Source organism: Lissotriton helveticus, chromosome 8 (genome assembly GCF_964261635.1).
Source record: "Lissotriton helveticus chromosome 8, aLisHel1.1, whole genome shotgun sequence".
In the NCBI taxonomy this organism is placed as follows: domain Eukaryota; kingdom Metazoa; phylum Chordata; class Amphibia; order Caudata; family Salamandridae; genus Lissotriton; species Lissotriton helveticus.
The window spans coordinates 1,023,840,305-1,023,861,366 of NC_136069.1; the positions used below are offsets into that span (position 1 = coordinate 1,023,840,305).

General features: G+C 41.1%; 1 protein-coding gene across 1 annotated transcript in view; it reads right to left on the reverse strand.

The window, feature by feature from the left end:
* EGFL6 (EGF like domain multiple 6) overlaps positions 1-21,062 on the reverse strand; it is a 580,012-nt gene that overhangs the window by 249,082 nt on the left and 309,868 nt on the right. Inside the window, exon 6 of the mRNA XM_078657865.1 lies at positions 18,699-18,833. Coding sequence (XP_078513991.1) covers positions 18,699-18,833 — 135 coding nt within the window. The remainder of the gene's footprint in view (positions 1-18,698; positions 18,834-21,062) is intronic.

The window sequence follows — 21,062 nt, forward strand, 5'->3', positions numbered from 1 at the left end:
AGATTGGACATTGGAGAGATGAGTGTAAGAAACCACCCAGAAATTTAAAAAATCCATTGTTAAACCCACAGATGCAGAATGATGTTCATCTGCAGCGACAGCTACAGTTACAACGTAATCTTAATGACCTGAGTCTTCAGCGACAGCTGCAGCGTCAGTTGAATCACCAACAGAATCAGTTGCCACAACCTCCTTTTCCCAATTGTGGGGGAAGTCAAAAATATAATCCAAGTGTGGGATTTCAAGGAGATGATCAGGTAATAAGGACTCAAAGACAAATTGTGCAAAATGCTTCAGGACAGTTTCTGTTGACTGAGCAACAAGGAAGTGATTCTGATGACTGCTTCTGACGGTGCCCGAGAGAGGGGGAAGAGTGCGTGATTGGAGCCACTCTTGAGGTTGACCAGTCTGGTCCATTTGTAAATGGGAAAGTTAATGATGTAGACATCACTTTTCTTGTGGACACTGGTGCTACCCGTTCTACTGTTAGATCAGTGGAAATTGAAAACCTACCTCTCTCTGGGGAAACCATCCAAGTAGTCGGAGTAAGTAATCAACACATTAAAACGGATCTAACTAATCCAGTGCCAGTTGAGATTGGAAATTTTAAAGACAAGCACAGATTTGTAGTTTGTAACAGCAGTCCGGTGAATTTGCTAGGGAGAGATATATTGTGCAAAATGAATTGCAGAATATATTGTTCTCCTGAAGGAGTTGAATTACAAACAATGGAAGAAGATGGTTTGTACAGAATGACAATGATGTTGGTGGAAACAGAGGAAACAAAATTGTTTCCTGCATTTGAGAAAGAAAATCTACCAGAAGAGCTTAAAGAAACAATTAAAGCTGAAATTTGGGACTTGACTGGAAATGAGATGGGTCTGATGAAACATGTCGATCCAGTCAAAATTACAGTGAAGCAGGGAATAGAATTTCCAAACATTCCTCAGTATAAAATGAAGACAGAGACAATTGAGGGTGTTATTCCTGTGATTGAAAAATTCATTAAACAAGGTGTTTTGAAAGAAATTGAGAGCAGTCCTTGTAATTCACCGATTATGGGAATCAAAAAATCAAATGGAACGTACAGAATTGTTCAGGATTTGAGGAAAATTAATCAAATTGTTGTTCCATGTTGTCCTGTGGTTCCAAATCCAGCAGTTATCTTATACCAGATTCCACATGATGCAGAATGGTATACTGTCATTGATCTTCGCAATGCGTTCTTTACTGTACCATTGCATCCAGAGAGCCAGGAATTCTTCGCTTTCAGATTCCAGAGTAGGACCCTTGCATGGTGCAGAATTCCTCAGGGGTATACAGAGAGTCCTTCCATCTTTAATGAGTTATTAAAGAGATCTTTAGAAGATCTAGACTTACCTGGCAGGTCGACATTAGTACAGTATATTGATGATCTGTTGATCGCAGCAAAAACAAGAGAGAATTGTGTAACAGACACGATTATACTTTTGAATCATCTAGCAGATGAGGGACATAAAGTGTCTCCTGCGAAATTGCAGTTTTGTAAACAGGAAGTGAAATATCTTGGTCATAGAATTGCAAAAGGAATGAGACAGGTGACAATTGAGAGAATTAAAATGATTCAGGCAATGCAACCTCCAAGAACACAAAGACAGGTCAGAATGTTTCTAGGAATGGTTGGTTACTGTCGACAATGGATAAGTGGATTTTCGGTAATTGCGAAACCACTACAAAAATTGACAAAGTCAGATGTAAAAGATCCAATTGTTCTAAATGAAGTTGAGTTGGAATCTTTTGAAAATCTAAAGAGAAGCTTATGTGAAGCTCCAGCTCTAGGCATGCCAAATTACGAGAAAGGTTTTGAACTGTATTGCAGTGAAAGAGAAGGATGTGCATTGTCTGTGTTAATTCAAAGGAATGGGAATCTGAAGAAACCCATTGCATATTTCTCTGCAGTTCTTGATCCTGTTGCAAAAGCCTTACCAGGTTGCTTGAAAGCTGTTGCAGCAACGAGTGTTAGTCTGGAACAGAGTGAAGGAATCATAATGGGGTTTCCTGTAAAGGTTTATGTTCCTCATTCAGTTGAAATACTCCTGACAAGAGATAAAACTCAACATCTGACTAGTAACAGGTTAACTAAATACGAGAAAATAATTCTGGGAGCAGATAATGTCTCTATTGCAAGATGTGTGAACTTAAATCCTTCCACATTGTTACCTGATTCTGAAATTGTTGATGAAAATGAAGTGGAACATGAATGCTTGGATGTTATGGAGTACTGTACCAAGCCCAGGCAGGATATTAAAGATGAACCTTTGCCTGAATCCGATTTTGTCTACTTTGTAGATGGCTCCTGTCTAAGATCGGAGGGAGGTGTTTTAAAAGCAGCATACTCTGTTTGTACAGTTGCAGATGTTGAAGAAGCATCATGTCTTGAAGGAATTCGTTCAGCACAGGTGGCTGAATTGATTGCTTTAATTCGTGCTTGTGAAATATCAAAAGATTTGAGAGTTACCATAATAACTGATAGCCAGTATGGGTATGGAGTTGTGCATGATTATGGACAACTCTGGTCTCAGAGAGGCTATTTAACTTCAGCAGGATCACCAATTAAAAATGCAGTATTCATAAAGAGATTGATTAATGCCATACAGTTACCAAAAGAAATTGCTGTGGTAAAGTGCGCAGCTCATACAAAAGGTGAAGATTATATCACCAAAGGCAATGCTTATGCAGATGAGACAGCAAAGTATTGTGCAAAAAATGGTCGTGCATTTAATCGGGAAAGAAGTAGGAATGTGATTCGAATTCATTGATGCTAACAACAGTAGTTGAAACATGGCAAGAAATCAGGGATTTGCAAAATGAAGCTGATGATGAGGAGAAAGACACGTGGTTAAGTTCAGAATGTAGACCACGAGGTGAGGATGGAGTTTGGACTTACAAAGATGGCAGAGTAGTTTTACCAAATTGTTTGATTGCTGACATGGCCAGATTGTATCATGGCCCTGGTCATATTGGAAGAGATTCCATGATCAGACTTTTTAAAGAAACTTGGTTTAATACTAAATTCAGAACGATTGCAGAATCTCTTTGTCAGAGGTGTTTAACTTGCCAGCAAATGAATCCAAACAGGAAATCAATTGTAGGTACAGGAATCATAGGTCGAGAGGGTGGTCCTTTCACCAGATTACAAATGGATTTTATTGAAATGCCTCTACACAATTGCTTGAAATATGTTCTTGTGATTGTTTGTTTGTTTTCAAGATGGGTAGAAGCATTTCCTACACGTCATTGTGATTCAGTTGCAGTGGCAAAATTGCTTCTTAGAGAAATCATCCCAAGGTACGGTTTCCCAGTCACTATTGAAAGTGATGGAGGAAGTCATTTTGACAACAAACTTTTGAAATTAATTTGTGAGGCATTACACATTGAGCAGAAAATACACTGTGCATACAGACCAGAGGCATCTGGAGTGGTTGAGCAGATTAATGGAACAATTAAAAACAGGATTGGAAAAATGTGTCTAGATACAGGTGTAAAGTGGACAGATGCTCTTCCACTTGTTTTAATGTCACTGAGAAGCACACCTGATAAAAAGACAGGTCTGAGTCCACATGAAATTCTTATGGGCAGAGTCATGAGACAAGCTTTTGTACCAGTAGGCAAATTGTTGAGCATTAATGACAGTGCTATTTTGGAATATTGCAAGAGACTGTCTGACGTGGTGACTTCTGTGTCTAATCAGGTGGGAACTGAAGTACAATCAGATGACAAAGTACAGACACATGATCTGAGACCTGGAGATTGGGTCAGAACAAAAGTTCAACGAAGAAGAAATTGTCTAGTCCCAAGATGGCAGAAACCTAGACAGATAATTTTGGTGACATCAAATGCAGTGAAGTGTAGAGGATTGAAAAGGTGGATTCATCCCAGTCACACTATTCCAATACCTACTCCTGAAAACTCTGATGAAGAGAGTGATTCAACGGAAGATTCAGATTCTGAAGTTGAGGTGGAAAGAGTTCCAGATTCTGAAGATCGACAGAGAAGTCGACATCTGGAAACTATACCTGTGAATGGAGAATCGAGTAGAAAAGACTTGGAAATCATTGAAATAGACTCTGAAAATGATGAAGATATGCTAGAAAAGAAATTGGCAGAGAAGTCAGTCGAGAAAATAAATGGAGTAAAGTCTACTGAAAATGTTGAAGACAGAGAAGCTGAAACTATAGAAATTTCTGACCAGGAGAGTATCAAAAAGCAGAAAACAAGCTCTGAAAGAAGGAACGGAAAACCAGAAACTGGGAAGTTGAAGGTAATTGAAGAGGAGGAAGAAGTCGAATTGCCAAGTACCAGTGATGGAAGACAAAGTATAGTTCCTAACGGAGTGAGACTGCTGATTAGAAAAGTTCCTGTGTCAAGCATTAAAATTTCTGACAGTGATTCTGGAGAAAGTGACGTGGATGGTCAAGACGGAGGTGTGAAGAAGAGATCTTGGAAGTCAGAAACAAATGTATCTGAACCGAAAAGAAAGATCTTGAGAAAAGGTGAATTGTGGCCAAGTGAAAATGGAAGATTGAGAGTCAGGTTAATTAAAAGGTCAAAGGAGCAGGTGGATGAGATCTCTAGTCAAAAAGACCCTGAAAAGAAAGCTGAAAAAGGGAGAAAAATAGAAGTAGTGTCTAGAAAAACTAAAAGAATTTTGAGACCTAATCAAAAATATAAATCTCCTGAATGGACGTACCCGATTATTCCCCCTGTATTGAAATAAATAGCAGTAGTCAGGAAGAAGTTGAAGAAATTAGTGACAATGATTGAAATACTAATCTATTGAAAGGATTTTTGGTTTTCATTTTTGGCAAAAGGCTGAAGAAATTGTGTTAGGTGACACAAGGTCGAAGAAAATTTGTTTAGTTGGAAATTAACTTGTGACATAAGGTCGAAGCAACACTGTTAGAGGATATAAAAAAAAATAAAAAAATATTTTAAGAGGGGGGTGTATATTTAGATATTTTTAGAAATTTTAAAATAATTTTTGTTTCTTTTTTTACTTCTTTGAGATAAGGTTAACAAAAGATGCCTTACGTGATGGAACGGAGTACTTCAAAATGTTCCATTTTCAAGAGATGCTGTAAGATGACTCTGGTGTGTGTGCTCATGTTAATTCTGCTCTGGTTAGTTTTAGCTGTTATTATCCCTTTTGAAATCAACAAAGACTTGTACAAAGCCAATATGACAAGCAAAGCTTCAGTTAGTCAAAACAAACATAGTGCAACAGACAAAGTTATTGATCACAAACCTGAAATTCATCAGGATAAATCTATTAGTGATTTTTCAAGCAATACATTCACAAGGCTTTTAGGAGAATATGTTAAAGTAATGGATGCCAAAGATTGCTATGTTTGTGTTAAGTTACCTGCTTCTGTTTCTGAGGGAGTGACATACAATATGCTTCCTCTTTTATATGGTATAACATGCAGTGTGCTAGCTAGTTTGTTCTATCAGACTGGACGCTTAGAATACTATTATTCAAATTTTGATGAGATTTTTGCGAATCTAAAAATTGAGAGTGTTTGGAATAAACATAAAAAAGCTAAACAGATGAGTGACTTTTTCTTAGTCACTAACGAACTCACCTATGAGTATGCTTACAAGAATAATTTAACTTGCAAACTAAGCACTGAAGGAAAGAATTTCCTGAACCTAGTTGAGGAGAGAAGAGCAATTTATAAAAGAAATGAAATAGTCAAACAGACTAAATCCAAATTCTGGCAAAAAGAGGATGAGAAGCTAAATGGCAAAACTTTTGATAATGCTGCAATTCACATAGACAAACCAATTAGTGGTAAGCTTTGCATTAGAAGAGATAATACACTTTTTGATAATTATTTTGTGGGTGCTAGCAATTGTGAAGACACTTATCAGATTATGGGAGGTTGGGGATTCAAAGGTGGCAAGGATCCAATTTTTCCTGGAATTTACTTTGTTTGTGGTGATAAGGCCTACTATAACCTCCCAGACCACTGGTATGGGACTTGTTTTGTTGGCATTGTTTTCCCAAAAATATTTCATGTTGACAGAAATACAGAAGGACTGTTCAAAATCAATAATCATGTAAATAGGTATAAAAGAGAAAGTTTCACAGAAAATTTGGGAGATATTTTTGAAGCAGTGATACCTTTAGTAGGTATAACCCTGAATGCAGGAAGAATCAGAAAATTATCCACAATTGTTGACAGATTGTCAACTGACACAGCAGATGGTTTCCAATTAGTGAATGTTGAGGTCATTGCAATCAGATCTATGGTGATGCAAGATCGCCTTGCTTTAGATATACTCCTAGCAAAAGAGGGAGGAGTCTGCGGCATTTTACATGTGCAACACTGTTGCACCTACATTCCTGACGAAAGTAAGAATATTGAGATGTATATTAAGAACATTACAGAAATGCACTCAAAGATAGTTCCATTAGAAGAGGAAGATTTCTCAGAACGACTTTCAAAAAGATTTCAAGCTATAAAAACCTGGTTTCAAGAAATAGGTGGTTCAGTTCTTGGCAAGATTCTAACACCTTTGATTGTGATAATATTTGTAATAGTTCTGACAAAAATTGGTTGTTTGTTACACAAAAGAAAGAAACACATGAAGGAAAAGAAAAGAATTTATAAAATCAAAAAGGAACAAGAAAAGGAAATTGAGTTACAAGAATTACACAGAGCTCAATATGACAGATGCAAAGATTTTGCAGAAACAAATTTTTAGAAATACTAACTTAGATGAATTCGAATCATTTTCAATTAGTTTAAATTAACTAAATTTTGGGTGTGGTGTGGTGATTTGTTAATCACCAGATGAGGGAGTTGATGGAGCGAGATATGGAATTACATTTTATTTCAACTCGCAAAGTCACATTTCCATAATACAAAATAATCCTATTAATGTTTTGTGCTGTGTTTGTATTAATTCAACTTAGATTAAATTTATTACACGTGGGACATTAACATGTGTGCTCATAAATGTGCATTATTGTTGCATCTTTTTGTTCGTGCAAAAATAATAAATTAATTTTTGTTATTTTGTCATGTCATGACTAATTGCGGCTGAATTTAAAAAGTGGCATGTGCTTATTTTGCTTTCCTTGTCTATGTGGTGTCTTTCTATTCTCTATAGGTGCATAAGGAATTTCGTTGGATTTTATGAAGACTGGTAGATATAAAATGCTGCTTTATTTGTTTGCTTCAGCTAGGTAACTTAGACTAATGGGTTAAACATTAGCAATTAAGGGTGGCTACAGAATAAATAATATTTCTTTCATTAATTATTTTCTTGTGTTTGTTTATACACTAGTGACATTAAATTGACTGCTTTGGGCCTAGTTTACTCGAGTTTGCTAAAGAGAAGAATTTTAATTTCTGCACGGAGCATGAAAAGTCTATTCTGAAAAGTTTCCGTCAAAGTTACAATGTTTGGTGAATACTATGAGGCTCTGACAATTTTCTAGTCGGACAAGGCCAAGGCCAGGAACCGGCAGGAGGAACATTTGATAACTTTGCATCCGAGGAAGCAAAAAGACATGATGACAATTTCTTGCAAAAAATGTTGCAACTAGAGGAAGCCTCGGAGCTCGAATAATAGAGACAATGGACTCTAAGAAAGTGACGGAACTGATGTTTTGAAATATGTGGTGACATGTCACTTGTCACTCGTGGACCAATGGGACTCCGACTTTTGCAGAAAAGATTTACTTTTACTTAGATTAGCTTAGCGCAGAAAGGTATAAAAATCCATGCCCCGTGGAAGGGTCACGCAGCTGCTTTCTGACCTTTGGATGAGGGTGTCGTGCTGACGGACTTTATTTGGAGCACGTAAGAGATCTCAAAGATTTTACTTTATTTCCATTTATTTAGCTTAGTTAGGGACTTAGGTTTTGAAAAATGTCAAATTAATAATTTCATTTGCAATAATAAATTTTACATTTTATAATGCTTTTTCTTCAATTATTCTAATAAAAACGCTTTTAATAAAAATTACATTTATGAAACTAAAATAATAGTTAATAAAATCTTACTTTTGAAAACAAGCTGGTCTTGTTATTTCAGGGATTCAGGTTACCATTAGCTAGATTCAATCACCATATGTGGCTTAATAAATAGTTAGGTTTGTTAATATAATGTCATTATTTACCGCGGTTGTATATAAATGTATATAATTTGTGAATAAGTTAATTAGGCCACATGATTCAGTTGGTCAAAATATGTCATGTTTGATTAATGGGCCTTTGTGTTTGATTAGTGATTTATAGAGTAATTAGTGGAGTTGGGTAGCGTAGTTTATGACATATTTCCTATAGGCCGCTGGATCACTACTCAACCTTTAGAATGCCACATGGAAGTTCAGGAAAGAAGCGAAACACTAGATAGATAGTAATGTAATCCAATACTTTAGATGGAAAAAATTGAATGCAAGAAAAGCCTGAAGGCAGTCAAAGTCTTGGACAAATTACAGGAAGCTAAGTTCAAGGTAGAAGAGAAAAGGCTGAATCATCAAACAAGCAACAGAGCAAGCACAGAAATGGAAAACAAAGTTGTGATGCTCTGAGCCTCTGATTTTGACTCTTTTTAAAGTCTACAGAGGAAGTGACCTGAAAGAAAATTACAGGCAGTGAAAATCTACTATATTAAAAGGAGAAGTTACTCAAGCGGATATGGAGAGGGAATGTGAGTCCCCAAAGTAAAAGGAGGTTGTTTAATAATTTCCTGAAAATAAGGGAAAAAAATAATTATGCCATTCTAATTATAACAGCACATGACGCTGCAGCTCGATGCTATTGAAAAGACTGTCTGTCCATTTGGAAAGCCCACTTCCGGAAGCACTGCCAGCTGTCCTGTCTGATAGTCGAGCCCAACTCCATGTCGGCTACCTGTGGGGAGGTGATTTAGAGGGCCAGAGTGGTAAGACAAGGGTCTCTGGGCTGCAGAGTAAGTAAGACAAAATGTGCGCAGGACGTCCCCAACATGCCAACAATAGCCTTGATTTGAGTCCTGAGCTAGAGCATGTTGTGTAGAACAGAGTCCCAACCGGAAAGGGACATCATCCACCAATGTGTGCAGCTCCAGGGAAAAACCGCAGAAAGCAAAAAGTGCCTGTGGGAATCAGTGCAGTGTATCAATCCTCGCCTGTGAGAAGGACGCATGACAGGCCCTGCTAAAAGTGTAACCCTACACTTTCCAAACCCTCCTTCTAAACTAATGGAAATACTCCAGGCAGGAAATAAGGTAGGATACAGTCAAAGATCACTTCTGCACTTCTAAAGGGAAACATGTCTACATCCTTCGCCCTCATCAGGATCTTATGCAAAATGAAAGCTTCAGGAAAGCTAGCAATACACAATGCTAGATTGGCATGCTAACTCCAACCATCATCTTGTACACTATAGCCCTCCTTTAAATTTTTTCACGCATTGCAGAACAGCACAGCTAAGTAGGCCACCTTGCTACGCTGCGCTGCTTAAAAGGGAAAGTGCAGGAACGCATAGTATTTAACATTATATGGCACATTCTTGTCCTTTTCTATCACTGACGCACTTTTGGCTGCTGAGTGCCAACGTAGGCACCCTTGTGTCATGGTGAAAATGTGCCTGCGCTGTGTGGGCAGGATTGTTTTTGTGCAGGGAGGGACATCTTCCTGCACAAAATCAATCCTGAGAGGCATTTTCCTCTTTCTAGTGTGCTGCAGAATGCAGCACATGTAGAAAGAAGAAAAAACGAGGTGAAGTAAAGATATTTCTCCTTGTTATGCCTCCTGGGGAGGAGTAGCACTTTGATGCATTCTCAGGTGTTCACTAATGATAAATATGGGAATGCACCAAAATCCATGGGTGGATACGGGAGAAAACCCATGCTAAACCCATGGGGATCACGGTTCGATCCCCGGCACCGGCGGCAGATTAGCCCAGCACCATGTGACTCTGGGCAATAGCTTGCTTAATCTTCCTGACGGCCCCCCAGCGCCTAGAGACCCTTACGGGTGATTGTGCGCTTAAAAAAAAACAACAAAAAAAAACGCCTCCCTAGGGCAGAGTAACGCAAGGCAGAGATTTGTGCTGCCTTGCAATATTCTAGATGTGTCAAGCCATAGAGAGCCACGCAAGGTGGCCTTGCGTGGCTTGATAAATCTCACTTAGATTTTGCGTTGCCCTTGCGCCCCCTTAAGAGGCACAAGGACGTTAAAACCTTGATAAATATGGGCCTACATTTTTAGCACCAGACCAAGATGGATTGCACTTAACTACCACATTCACACAGTCCATGCATGCCTACCACGCATGTCAGCTACATACATTCCCTATTCATCCACAAAACAGGTAGCAACAGATCGGTCTTCAAGAGCAGAGAAGAGGCAAAAGTAATGCTCTGTGACTATGATACTAAACACAATGTCTCAACACTGCCAAGATCATCTGAACTCTCAAAAGAGTAGTAGTTCCATTTTCTAAGGAAGGGACACAGGCTGTGCCCCACAAGACCACTGAGCACTGCTCTGGGTCACATATTCTATTTGGCTAAAGCAATAATCACTGTACACATATGACTGTTGTGTTCTGAGTCCAAAAGAAGTGAAAAATAAGTCAGAGGGTGCATTAGGAAATTCAGGACATGAGTACACAACCGCAACATCATACAGGAGATATTCCTGTCCAATAAAAATCCTAGTATATTACTTATACTTATACTTAGTGTTTGTACTAATTTGGGCTTGTTTAAGGTGGGACTACCTCCAAACACTCCTGGAGCTTCTGGCTGGTCTGGAACTCCCTTCTCATGTAGACTATGGAAGGGGTCAAGGGACGCCTATGTCTGCTCTGCATGGTCCTTTAGGTGTAACTGTGAGCACCTAGGGCAGTGATACTCAAAGGATGGCCTGGGGGCCTCATGTGGCCCCCTGACCTTTATTTACAGCCCCCTGGGCAACAGCATCACTGATCTGCTGTTTACTCAACTTAGCACTAACATTAAAAAGAAGTTAAATAAAAAGGCAAGCATTTATTCAATGGTTAATTGAAGTTAGAGAAACTAAATACCTTGGGTGTCCTGCACCACTTGACTTTAGGAATACCTTTATTTTTAAAAACATCTTGCAGTAAAAGTGTAAAAATATAATAAGGTCTCAACATTCAAAAAATGTATTTCATTACCATGCTGAACCGCTTCATCTTAGTACTTTAGATTATATCAGTGCATTGAGAAGTATTTTTTAAAAGTGATAGTTTTCAAACATGAATTTACAAACATTCCTTCTTCCCTTCACCCTTACAACAAAGCGAATAGTGACCTAAGAGGCAAGTCAGTTGTTATATTCTCTCTTTGGGTGGCCTGGGTTCCTATTATCCTTTAACACCATTAGAGCTTATTAAATCAAACCCAGGAAAAGGTTTTGTACAGTACACATCAATACGCTATGTATTTTGAGACACTTCATAGGGGATACTAAAGAAAAAGAAGAGAACGTGAAATAAAACATTAACGTAGGATCACACAATTTGGCAGAGTAGGAAAGCCCCGACTAATCCCAGGTTTTATGGTTTCACATTGTTCAATTCAACCACTAAATGTATATGCTCGCTTCCTCTATACCCACCTTAATACCTCTGCACCCTTCGGAAACATCCTCCACCTCCTCCACCTCCACCCCCGCTAGCCGGCTGGCATCAATGCAGCCCTCGGTCACATCAGAGACCAAACTTTTTGGCCCCTGGGAAAATGTTTGCATGTACCCATGACCTAGGGCTATGTGAGGCCTACTGGGCATAACCAAAGCCTTGAAATAGATCACTGTCAAAAGCAAAGTACCATGAGCAGTTACCCAGCACTAAGTTATAAAAAGTATGTCTAGTGAGAGACGTTGAAATAGATCATCAACAGCATGTCTACTTTTCACAGGTTATCTAGTGTTAACTAATTTAACCATCGTAACAACTTTGTCTCCATCTGTAGAGCAGAATCTATATAGGACCACTGCAGGGATAATGGATACATACAAATGTTATTGTAAGAATGTAATTCTCAGCCAGACAGTAATTGACAGAGAAGAGTCTTAGAATAACTTAATGAGCACACCTAATGAATCCTACTACTGTTGCAAATGAGTTCTAGCTGGCCTTTGGTGTGCAGCAGGCATGCCCTCTGTGCCTGCGTACTGTATTGCCTGTCTTCTATTATGTGAGAGATATTATGTTTTCAAGATGTGGATCAAAAAAGGCCAATTATAAAATCTAAATCCCAAATGACTGGCTCCTCCGTACATCATGATGAGATGGCTATAGGGTGGAGACCAAGAAAGGAAACTATACCTTTGAATAATAGACATGGGGCCGTATTATAGAATAACAAGAAGAGTGCGCCATATTATGTTGAATATGCTCCTTCAGGGCAATCGTGAAGTCATGCTGTCCTGGGGGCAGCAGATTCAAGTGAAATACGGAGCAGTTGCTTCAAAGCTGCTTAGTGTTTCCCTGTGCAGGCGGCAAACACCCTGCACTTTTAGGGGAGATTAGCGATTCTCTTGCAGGCAGGTGCAGTGAGTGACTGCGCTCGTCTGCAAGGGGAGGTCTAGGGGGTCCACAGAGCCCCCTTTCTCGCCTCTAGAGGGCTGCATCAGGGGGTGCACTGTGAGTGCGCTTCCTGACAGCTTATTTGCCTCTGTGGCTGTATCTATAATATCGGCGTGGGCGCAGAGGCAAAGGAATTCCCTCATTTGCATGGGGCCATGCCCACATGCAAATGAGGAAACAATCTCTAGTGATAGCACCGGTGCTATATGTGCACCAGCACTTTCTGTATTACAGAAAGGGCCGCAACAGCGTCAGCGGCACTTTCTGTAATACCAGAGTGTCCCAGGGTGTGCAAAGTGGGCACACATGGCCATTGCACCCCCAGGTCTCTTTGTATAATATGGCGGCTGGGGCTGTATCATACATACAGCACATGTTCCTTGTTTGCGCCAGGCGCACGTTTTAAAAGGTGCACCCAGCTCAAACAAGGAAAATGCGCCGTATTAGGATGGATGCACTACTCCCAGGGCAGCACATTCATGTGCAAAGCAGAGTGGATGCTTTGAAGCGACTCCGTGTTTCATGGTGCAGGCACCTGCACTTTTAAGGGGGATTTGAGATCCCCCTGCAGGTGGGTGCAGTGAGTGACTGCACTGGCCTGCAAGGGGATGTCTGAGGGGCCCATGTTACCCCTTTCCCCCTTCAGAGGGCTGACATCAGGGGGAGCACTGACAGTGATCCACCTTTTATGTGGCACACTGTCAGTGCGCCTCCTGACAGCGTATTTGCCTCTGCAACCGTGTCTGTAGTATGGTGGAGGCACAGAGGCAAAGGGATTTCCTCATTTGCATGGGGCCACACCCCCATTCAAATGAAGGAACACCTTATAATGATACGACTGGCGCTTTATGTACGCCAGTGCTATTGATATTACAGAAGGAGTGCACAAGATTCTGTGGTCCCTTCTGTAATACCAAAGTGCCCCAGGGCGTGCAAAGTGGGTGCAAACGCCTGTTGCACCCCTGGGGCACTTTGTGTAATAAGGCCCCTGGTCATCACACCCCTTCAAAACTAGCACAGTCTAACCTGTATGAACTTTGAATTTTTAATGTGAACTGTGATTCGAATTCTACTAAAAACAAACTAGTTCAGATAACTAATTAGAAGCTAAAAATGAAATAACATTAACGCCTACATAAAATGAGTGCGAGTGCCTTCCCAGCAACTTCTGACTCACAGCAGGAGTATCGCGTATACACCACAAACCACTCAAGGAAGGTTCTATTGCAGACTGGCTCATAAAGGCTTCTTAGTAAAAAACAGAATGGTGACTAGGTGGAACTGCAAGAAAAGCCTAGTTCCTGTCCAAAGACGAGATACTCCACTCCACAACTCAGGTGTGCTCCAGTAAATTCAAGTAAACATTGTTTCATGAGTCCCCAAGGCTAATGGAATGATTTGGAGGAGAAACAGCTGCAGGATGGATTTCAGGATACCCATTTTTTATGGACAGTCTGTCCAATTAAAGATATCAGAGGTTATCAATAAATAGAACCTTAAGTGCCAGTAGGAGATGATGCCTGAAGAACACCCTAGTTCAAATTCTTCAGGTCTGTAGGATGATGTTGCTGGTTTGGGTAGATGAGCTTTGGGACGGATACAGTATGGGATACATTTTTTTCAAGTTGCATTGGTATCAGAAACAGCGGCATCTAGGCTGTCCCGAAAGTATATCACGAGATGTGCATCCATCAGCAGAATGGGCCGACATGATCCCCTTTCAACCGCTGGTTTATTTTTCTTCAAAAAGACTGATGGTTTTATGTTCCCAAGACGGAGGGACCGAGTGCCCAACTGTAGTGGTTTTGAAGTCCATCTAGACTAACAGCAGATGATTCTTTTCCATTAAACAAAGCTTGTCTTCCTATTCAACAGGCAGCAAGATAGTTAAGTCCATTCAGTAGTGTTAACTTTGCAGATGTGGTGCTTAGGTCTCATATGCTGTGCCTGATTTTGGAATGGAGAGACCATTGGGGTGGTGCGATTACCTTCCCTCATGGAAAATTTCAAAAGTTCTGCAGGGCTGCGGGAGCAGCAGTGCAGTCATTCGGTAACCATAATAATTTGAGGAATCAAATGTGGGTTAATGGTCTCTGACAGTGTGAGCTGCACAATACTGTGGGACAGCTCTGATGGAAGTACTACAGAAAAACCCTTCCAGCTGAGAGTCTATTTCTACGGAAACACAACACTTTTTAGTCACTTAAGTTAATATTGGCTTTCAGTACTTGTATAGTGCACAAATCACCCCCAAAGGGGTATCTCGGCGCTGGGGGCCATTGGGAAGATTAAGCGAGCTATTGCCCAGAGTCGCATGGTGCTGGGCAGACCCCTGCCGCTGGAGCCGGGGATCAAACCGTGATCCCCCGCATCCAGCATCAGTCGCCCTGGCCGTGGCGCCACACCTCTCTATTGGCTTGATGCCCAATGTCATTGGAAATCAGCGGGGCCAGTATAGTGGTCTCTCAATCGGGCAGCGTGCCAGGCCTGAGTATCCACGCAGCAGCTGCTGGGCGCCCATGCCATCCATTCTTGTAGGCCAGCTCAATGGGGCCTGCTCAATGGGGGCCAAGTCCAAGAAATAACATTTGGGTCAAAGAGCAGGTCCCTGTTGACAGCCAGCTCTGCCCTTTTCACCCTCACGTTACCCCTACCTTGGCCGGGTGTCATCAGCTCCCATGATTAGGAGGCTTTTCCTCTATAGAATTTTCTACCTTGCATGTGCAGCCCCTGGATTCACTCAAGGGTGATTAGCTGTAACCTGCAAATTCACATAACATAACATAACATGACATAACATGACATGACATGACATGACACAACATAACATGCGGTTACCAACATATATTGCTGGTGTTGACCAAATTAAAATGTAATTTTTGGTTTTGAACCATTTTTAAATAAATGTGTTTTCTACTCGTTTTGTGCCTCGTTACTCTCGGAGTGTGATGGATCTGACTTCAGTATGAGACATAGATTAGACACTGAAGACCCTACCCCCTCGCTCACCGTGTATGAAGCACTGAAGAAAAACAAACTCTAGAAACTCGCCCTCTAACGTTGCTGAAAAGCTCCAGGTTTGTTTGGCTTGGAGGCTGCGTGACACGGGAATTCACTTATGTCTCCATTACTAACATTGGCCCTGACACATCATCCCTAGCAAAACATTTCATTTCCCTCAGTCTGCCTCGGACAGCCCTCTCCCATAACGAATACGGATTGCGTCATGTTTAAGTCTATCATAATGACAGTGAATTTTGGGTCTGCACAAAGGACATGTGTGCAAATGGTGCCACCAACAAATATCCTGTGGGGTGGGTACAAAGAATGTGTATTAAGGACGATCAAATGACTCCCAGTGTAATTCAGAGGCAAATAAATGTAAGGTCTGATATAGCGTTCTCTGAGTGGGCTGCCAAGCTTACCAGGCTGTTGATGGTACCACTGAGGTGGTTTAAGAAGAAAGGGAAAGCTGCAGTGCATGGTCAAATGGAGGGGGTTTGGTCTCTGAGTATGAGAGTGGGTTGATCAGCAAGATATAACAGCAAACCACTGGTTGATTAGCAAGGTATACACGCGAGGTTCAGGAGGCAGGGCATAGCAGTGCAGTGAGTTGGGGGTATGCTCACAGGGCAGGACAAAGAGACACAGTAACGATTCGCGGCTCCCCACGGGTTTAAAATAAAAAGGATTTTAGAGGGGGCCCTTCCTGGTTAATGGCCGTTCCAGGGTTAATGGCCGTACCAGGGAAGTAGTGCACTGTGTTGGCCATTGGCCGACGCAAGCACCAAAAGGCTTAAAAGTGGTAAAATTATTCTGGCTCATAAAACAGCTTTTGCAACCCTTTGCAAGGTGTAAATAGGAGTAGTTGTGATGGTGCATCCCCTCAAGGCATGTATTATTGGTTTGTGACCACAATCAATTCCCCTAGTCACCGAGCTGGGTTAGTATCTGATTAGCTGCAAACTGTAGAAGATGAAAAAGTTTCTGTCCCGGTGGTGAAGCGTCCCTTTTTGGAATCATGCTGGTGGCCTAACGGGGGAGCAAGTCCACTGTCTGCCCTGTCACCCCCCCTCACTTATGTCTTCCAAACAGGATTTTTTTTTTTTACCCAGGCTTCCAGCATTTTTGCATTTGCTAATGCTTGGTTTGTCACCGCTTTTAACCAACAATACAATGCAACACGAAAACAACAACAATAAAAGTAATTCAGACCACAATAACAAAACACCAAAACCACACAAAAATGTAACAAACCAACAACAGAACACAGCAAAACTACCACAATAAAATACATCTCCAAAACACAGTGAAAAAACCAAAACACAACACAAAAACAATGCACCAGAAGCTAACGCAAAACAAAATATCACAATAATCTAACACAGTAGAAAATAACAAAAGAATATACTACAACTCAACACAGCAAAACATACCACAAAAAAACAAAAACACAACTGCATTTTTGTATTCTTGTGTTGGCAAAATAGTATTGTGCTTGAAAATTGTGTTGTCTTTTACTACTGTTACCTTTTTTGATGGTGTGCTGTTGTTGTTTAATGATGTTCTTGTATATCAACTGTAATCCATCTGCTTAAGCATGCGCAGACAATTTTGTTACACAATACCACTGCCTCAAAGCCACTTCAATGATACAGTGGTAAAGGTAATTTACATCAAACACAGATTTGTTACTCACCCAGGACATGTAATAGTTTGTACCAAAAAGTGTTTTGAAATCTGTCCCCATGTCTTAAATTAGTGGTACGAGGAATCATAAATGAGACTCTTCGCACGTTTTTCCATTCAGTTATATTTATATTCCAGTGGTCCAGTCACTGTATTTTGGCAAATATTCTAATTTTCCAAGTCTTTCAGTCTGTTCCATATACCATGTCCCTGAGACATACAGTTTATATCCGGAGTCTTACATAAGACTCTATACATAAAAGTTTCTAACTTGTTAATTACTGTATAACTGGCATCATCAAAAACAAAGTGTTAAAATGTTTAGCACGCTCAGTCAAATCAAGAGAACGTCTCATTGTGTACTTAGATGTTAGAAACGGGGTCTCTAGTTGGCAGTGGTTTGAACTCTGTCAAAGAAGGGACCCTCGCTCTAGTTAAGGTAAGTAAGGTACACACTAAGAATAACCCATGCTCACCCCCTTGGTAGCTTTGCAGGAGCAGTCAGGCTTATCCTGAGAGGCAATGTGTGAAGTATTTGTACACACACACACACACAGTTACCCATTGAAAACACCACAAAAGTACTTCACATCAGTTCAGAAAAATAGCCAATATGTATCTGAGTAAACAAGACCAAAATTACAAAAATCCAACATACACAAATCAAGTAATGAAGTTTTCAAAATGAAGTAAAGTTCTCTTTCTTAGGAAACTGTAGCTTCGACTGGGGCTATCGGGTCGCGCTTGACCAGGACAAATCAACAAGTTCAGTCCAACCGTGAGGGAATGTGGGCCAGATACAGGAATCAGAAGTAAAAAGATAGAGAAACCCACACCAAATGGTGCTAGGTCTATCATTAGACTTCTGTGCATGTCTAACAGCGGCGGCCAATTCCTGTAAATGATATAGTGCAAACTGTATTTGCACCTGTTTATCAGATCTAATCCCATGCATCAGCCAATCGAATTTGCCACATTTTTTTCCACTCACTAGATTCATCCCTGCCGCCAAGAGACAGGTGTTTAGAGCAATACAATATGCATACAAAATGTGATGAGAGGAATGGTAATCGCTCAGGGTAGCAGTGCAAACCATCATTCTTTTGCTCAATAAGTCACCTCAGGTTAGACCCAGCCATATGCAAATCAGCCTTGATCCTTCTCTAATAAAAATAGTCCAGCCCGCGCTACCACACCAGGCCCTCCCTGACTCAGAACATAAGCAACCCTAAACCAATGTGGGTCTAGCTGGCCTCTTCAGTCGGGTGAAGCTTGGTTCCAGTGGCACAATGAGCACTGGACCCATTCTGGGCACACCCTTTGCTACTTAGAACATCAGATCAAACACACGAAAAGTGATGAGAGGAAAGCTTGCAAATAGTCTAACCACTGGCAATCGCAGCATCGTTCTTACCTAAACAGTCGTATCTTCCATTGACATATTTTAGTTCAAAACCAATCTGGCATTTGCAGTAGAAACTTCCAAATGTATTCACACATCTCCGGTTGAAGGGGCAAAGGGCTTTACTGCCAGAACACTCATCAATATCTGTAACAAGAAAAGATGTCTTATATTTAAAATTACACGCTACATGGTAAGCCTTTGAATCTTGTTCAAATAACGTCCTGCTCTCTAAACAATCATTAACGAAACAGCAACATAAGATTCAAACCCTCAAATGACAACGTATTATGCAACTGGCACATGTTTCATGAGGTTGGTATTGATATAAAACCAGGCTTCGACACCGTGCATATTGTTTAAATTTTTTACCCTTCGTTGGATCTCTAGAGTATTCTGGGATCTATTTTGTGTAACTATTTAAAAAAAAAAAAACTTTAAGCCTGATTCCCTGAGTTTACGCGCTTCATTTAGGGGCTGGCGCACATGGAAATCTGTGCAGAAACCTGATTTTAGTACAGATTGCCATTTGGGCTCTTTGGATATTTAGCTGTAAAATTATTATGTAGGTAAACCTTTTTTTACATCCACAATACAGTAAATATTGCCTCATGTAGAAAAGGACCACTGCCACCAGAAAACGTCTGCTTATAATTTTTCATGTAAAACGGCTTGTAAGATGTGTTAGCACGTGTGGTACCCTGTTGATGCCTGTTGTACCCCAATTTTCACGTACACATTGGGAGGTAAATCCCGGTGCAATCTGTAATATCCCACTGTTGTTCATGTCCATTTATCTTTTCTGTAAATCATCGGTCCGGCAGCAGTAGGAAGCAGAACATTTGTGAAAAGTGTACACTCCTTCTAAGCATGTGTCCAGTCAAAACACTGATCAATCCACAAACCAGTCCCCTTTTGGGTATTTAAAAAAAAAATTCAATTGGGTTTTTAAATTCTTGGATTGTCATCTCTTACATTGGTAGGCGATTGGGGAATGGAACTGGGACAATTCAACTGTGTGTTTGCTCATTGAAAGTTTCCGGTGGTGTCATGGTAAACGTTTTACAAAAATCTTAGAAGCTAGGTTAGAAGAAGTCCAATCTGATTTCACCCTACTAATTGGAACTTGCACTTGGGTGCTGCGCCTGTTGAAAGAACTAGTGTTGCAATGTCTGTGTCGCAATGTATATTTTACTGCTAGGCATGTTCCTGGGATAGACAATCAAGCCGCTGACGCCTTGTCCCGTTTTAAGTTGGCAGAATTCCGCACACACTGGCCGCAAGCAGACAGAGAGATGACGAACTTCCCGGCGGGGCTATGGAAACTTGGTGCCCCGCAGCCCCTGAGTTGATAACAGCATCCCTGGCCCCCAAGACCAGGAGTATGTATGAGAGGTTGTGGCAGTTATACCAAGACTCCTTGAAAGGGGCGGGTTTAGTTGAGTCATTTTCACCCTTGAGCGTCTTGGGCTTTATAGTGCATCAGAGGGCTAGCGGGAAATCAGTAGCGATGATGAAAAGACAACTGTCAGCAATGGCATTCTATGCTGGTTTAGGGGGGGTGGCAGACCCAACAAAGGATCAGAGAGTGAGGAGAGCTGTGAAAGGATGGGAACGTCTAACCCCGGGGGCGAAGGATTCAAGAAGACCCATAGACGTGAGCAGGCTGGTAAATATCCTGGAGACTCTGCCCAAGATTTGCTTCTCCCCATACGAAACTCAGTTATTTTGAGTAGCGTACGTTCTTGCTTTTTGTGGGGCTCTCAGGATCTCTGATTTGCTCCCTGCCTCTAAGGCGGATAGGGAAGGGGGCATACGGTGTGAAGACTTGATTGTAGCAGGGGACGTCCTGGAGTCAGGGTCCGGAGATCAAAGACAGACCCATTGGGTAAAGGTATATGGTTGCAATTAGGCATGGTAGACGGGGTGACATACTGTCCGGTGAGATTAACAAGGGAATTTTTGCAAAACAGGCCACAAGGTGGCGACAACAGAGTTCTGTTGCATAGAGACGGTTTACCACTCACCAGATTTCAGTTCACAAGGGTGTGCAAGCTGGCATTGACAAGACTGGGAGTGGACTCAACAGATTTCACATCCCATTCATTCCGTATCGGGGCAGCAACTACAGCGGCAGGCCTGGGGCTCCCAGAAGAAACTATTAAGAGATTAGGTCGTTGGAAGTCAGCGTGTTATGAGCATTACGCTCGCCCGCAATTAGTTTGAGTGTCAAAGCGTGCCTCCCCTATCGTACTCAGGTAGTGTTGACTGTTTTCCCTCTCAAATTTGCCCCAGGTACCACGTCTCAAAGACTCCAAATATGCTGGTGCGGCCACTCTTTTATTCGCAGGGCGGGCCTGGTCTTCACGAAATTGC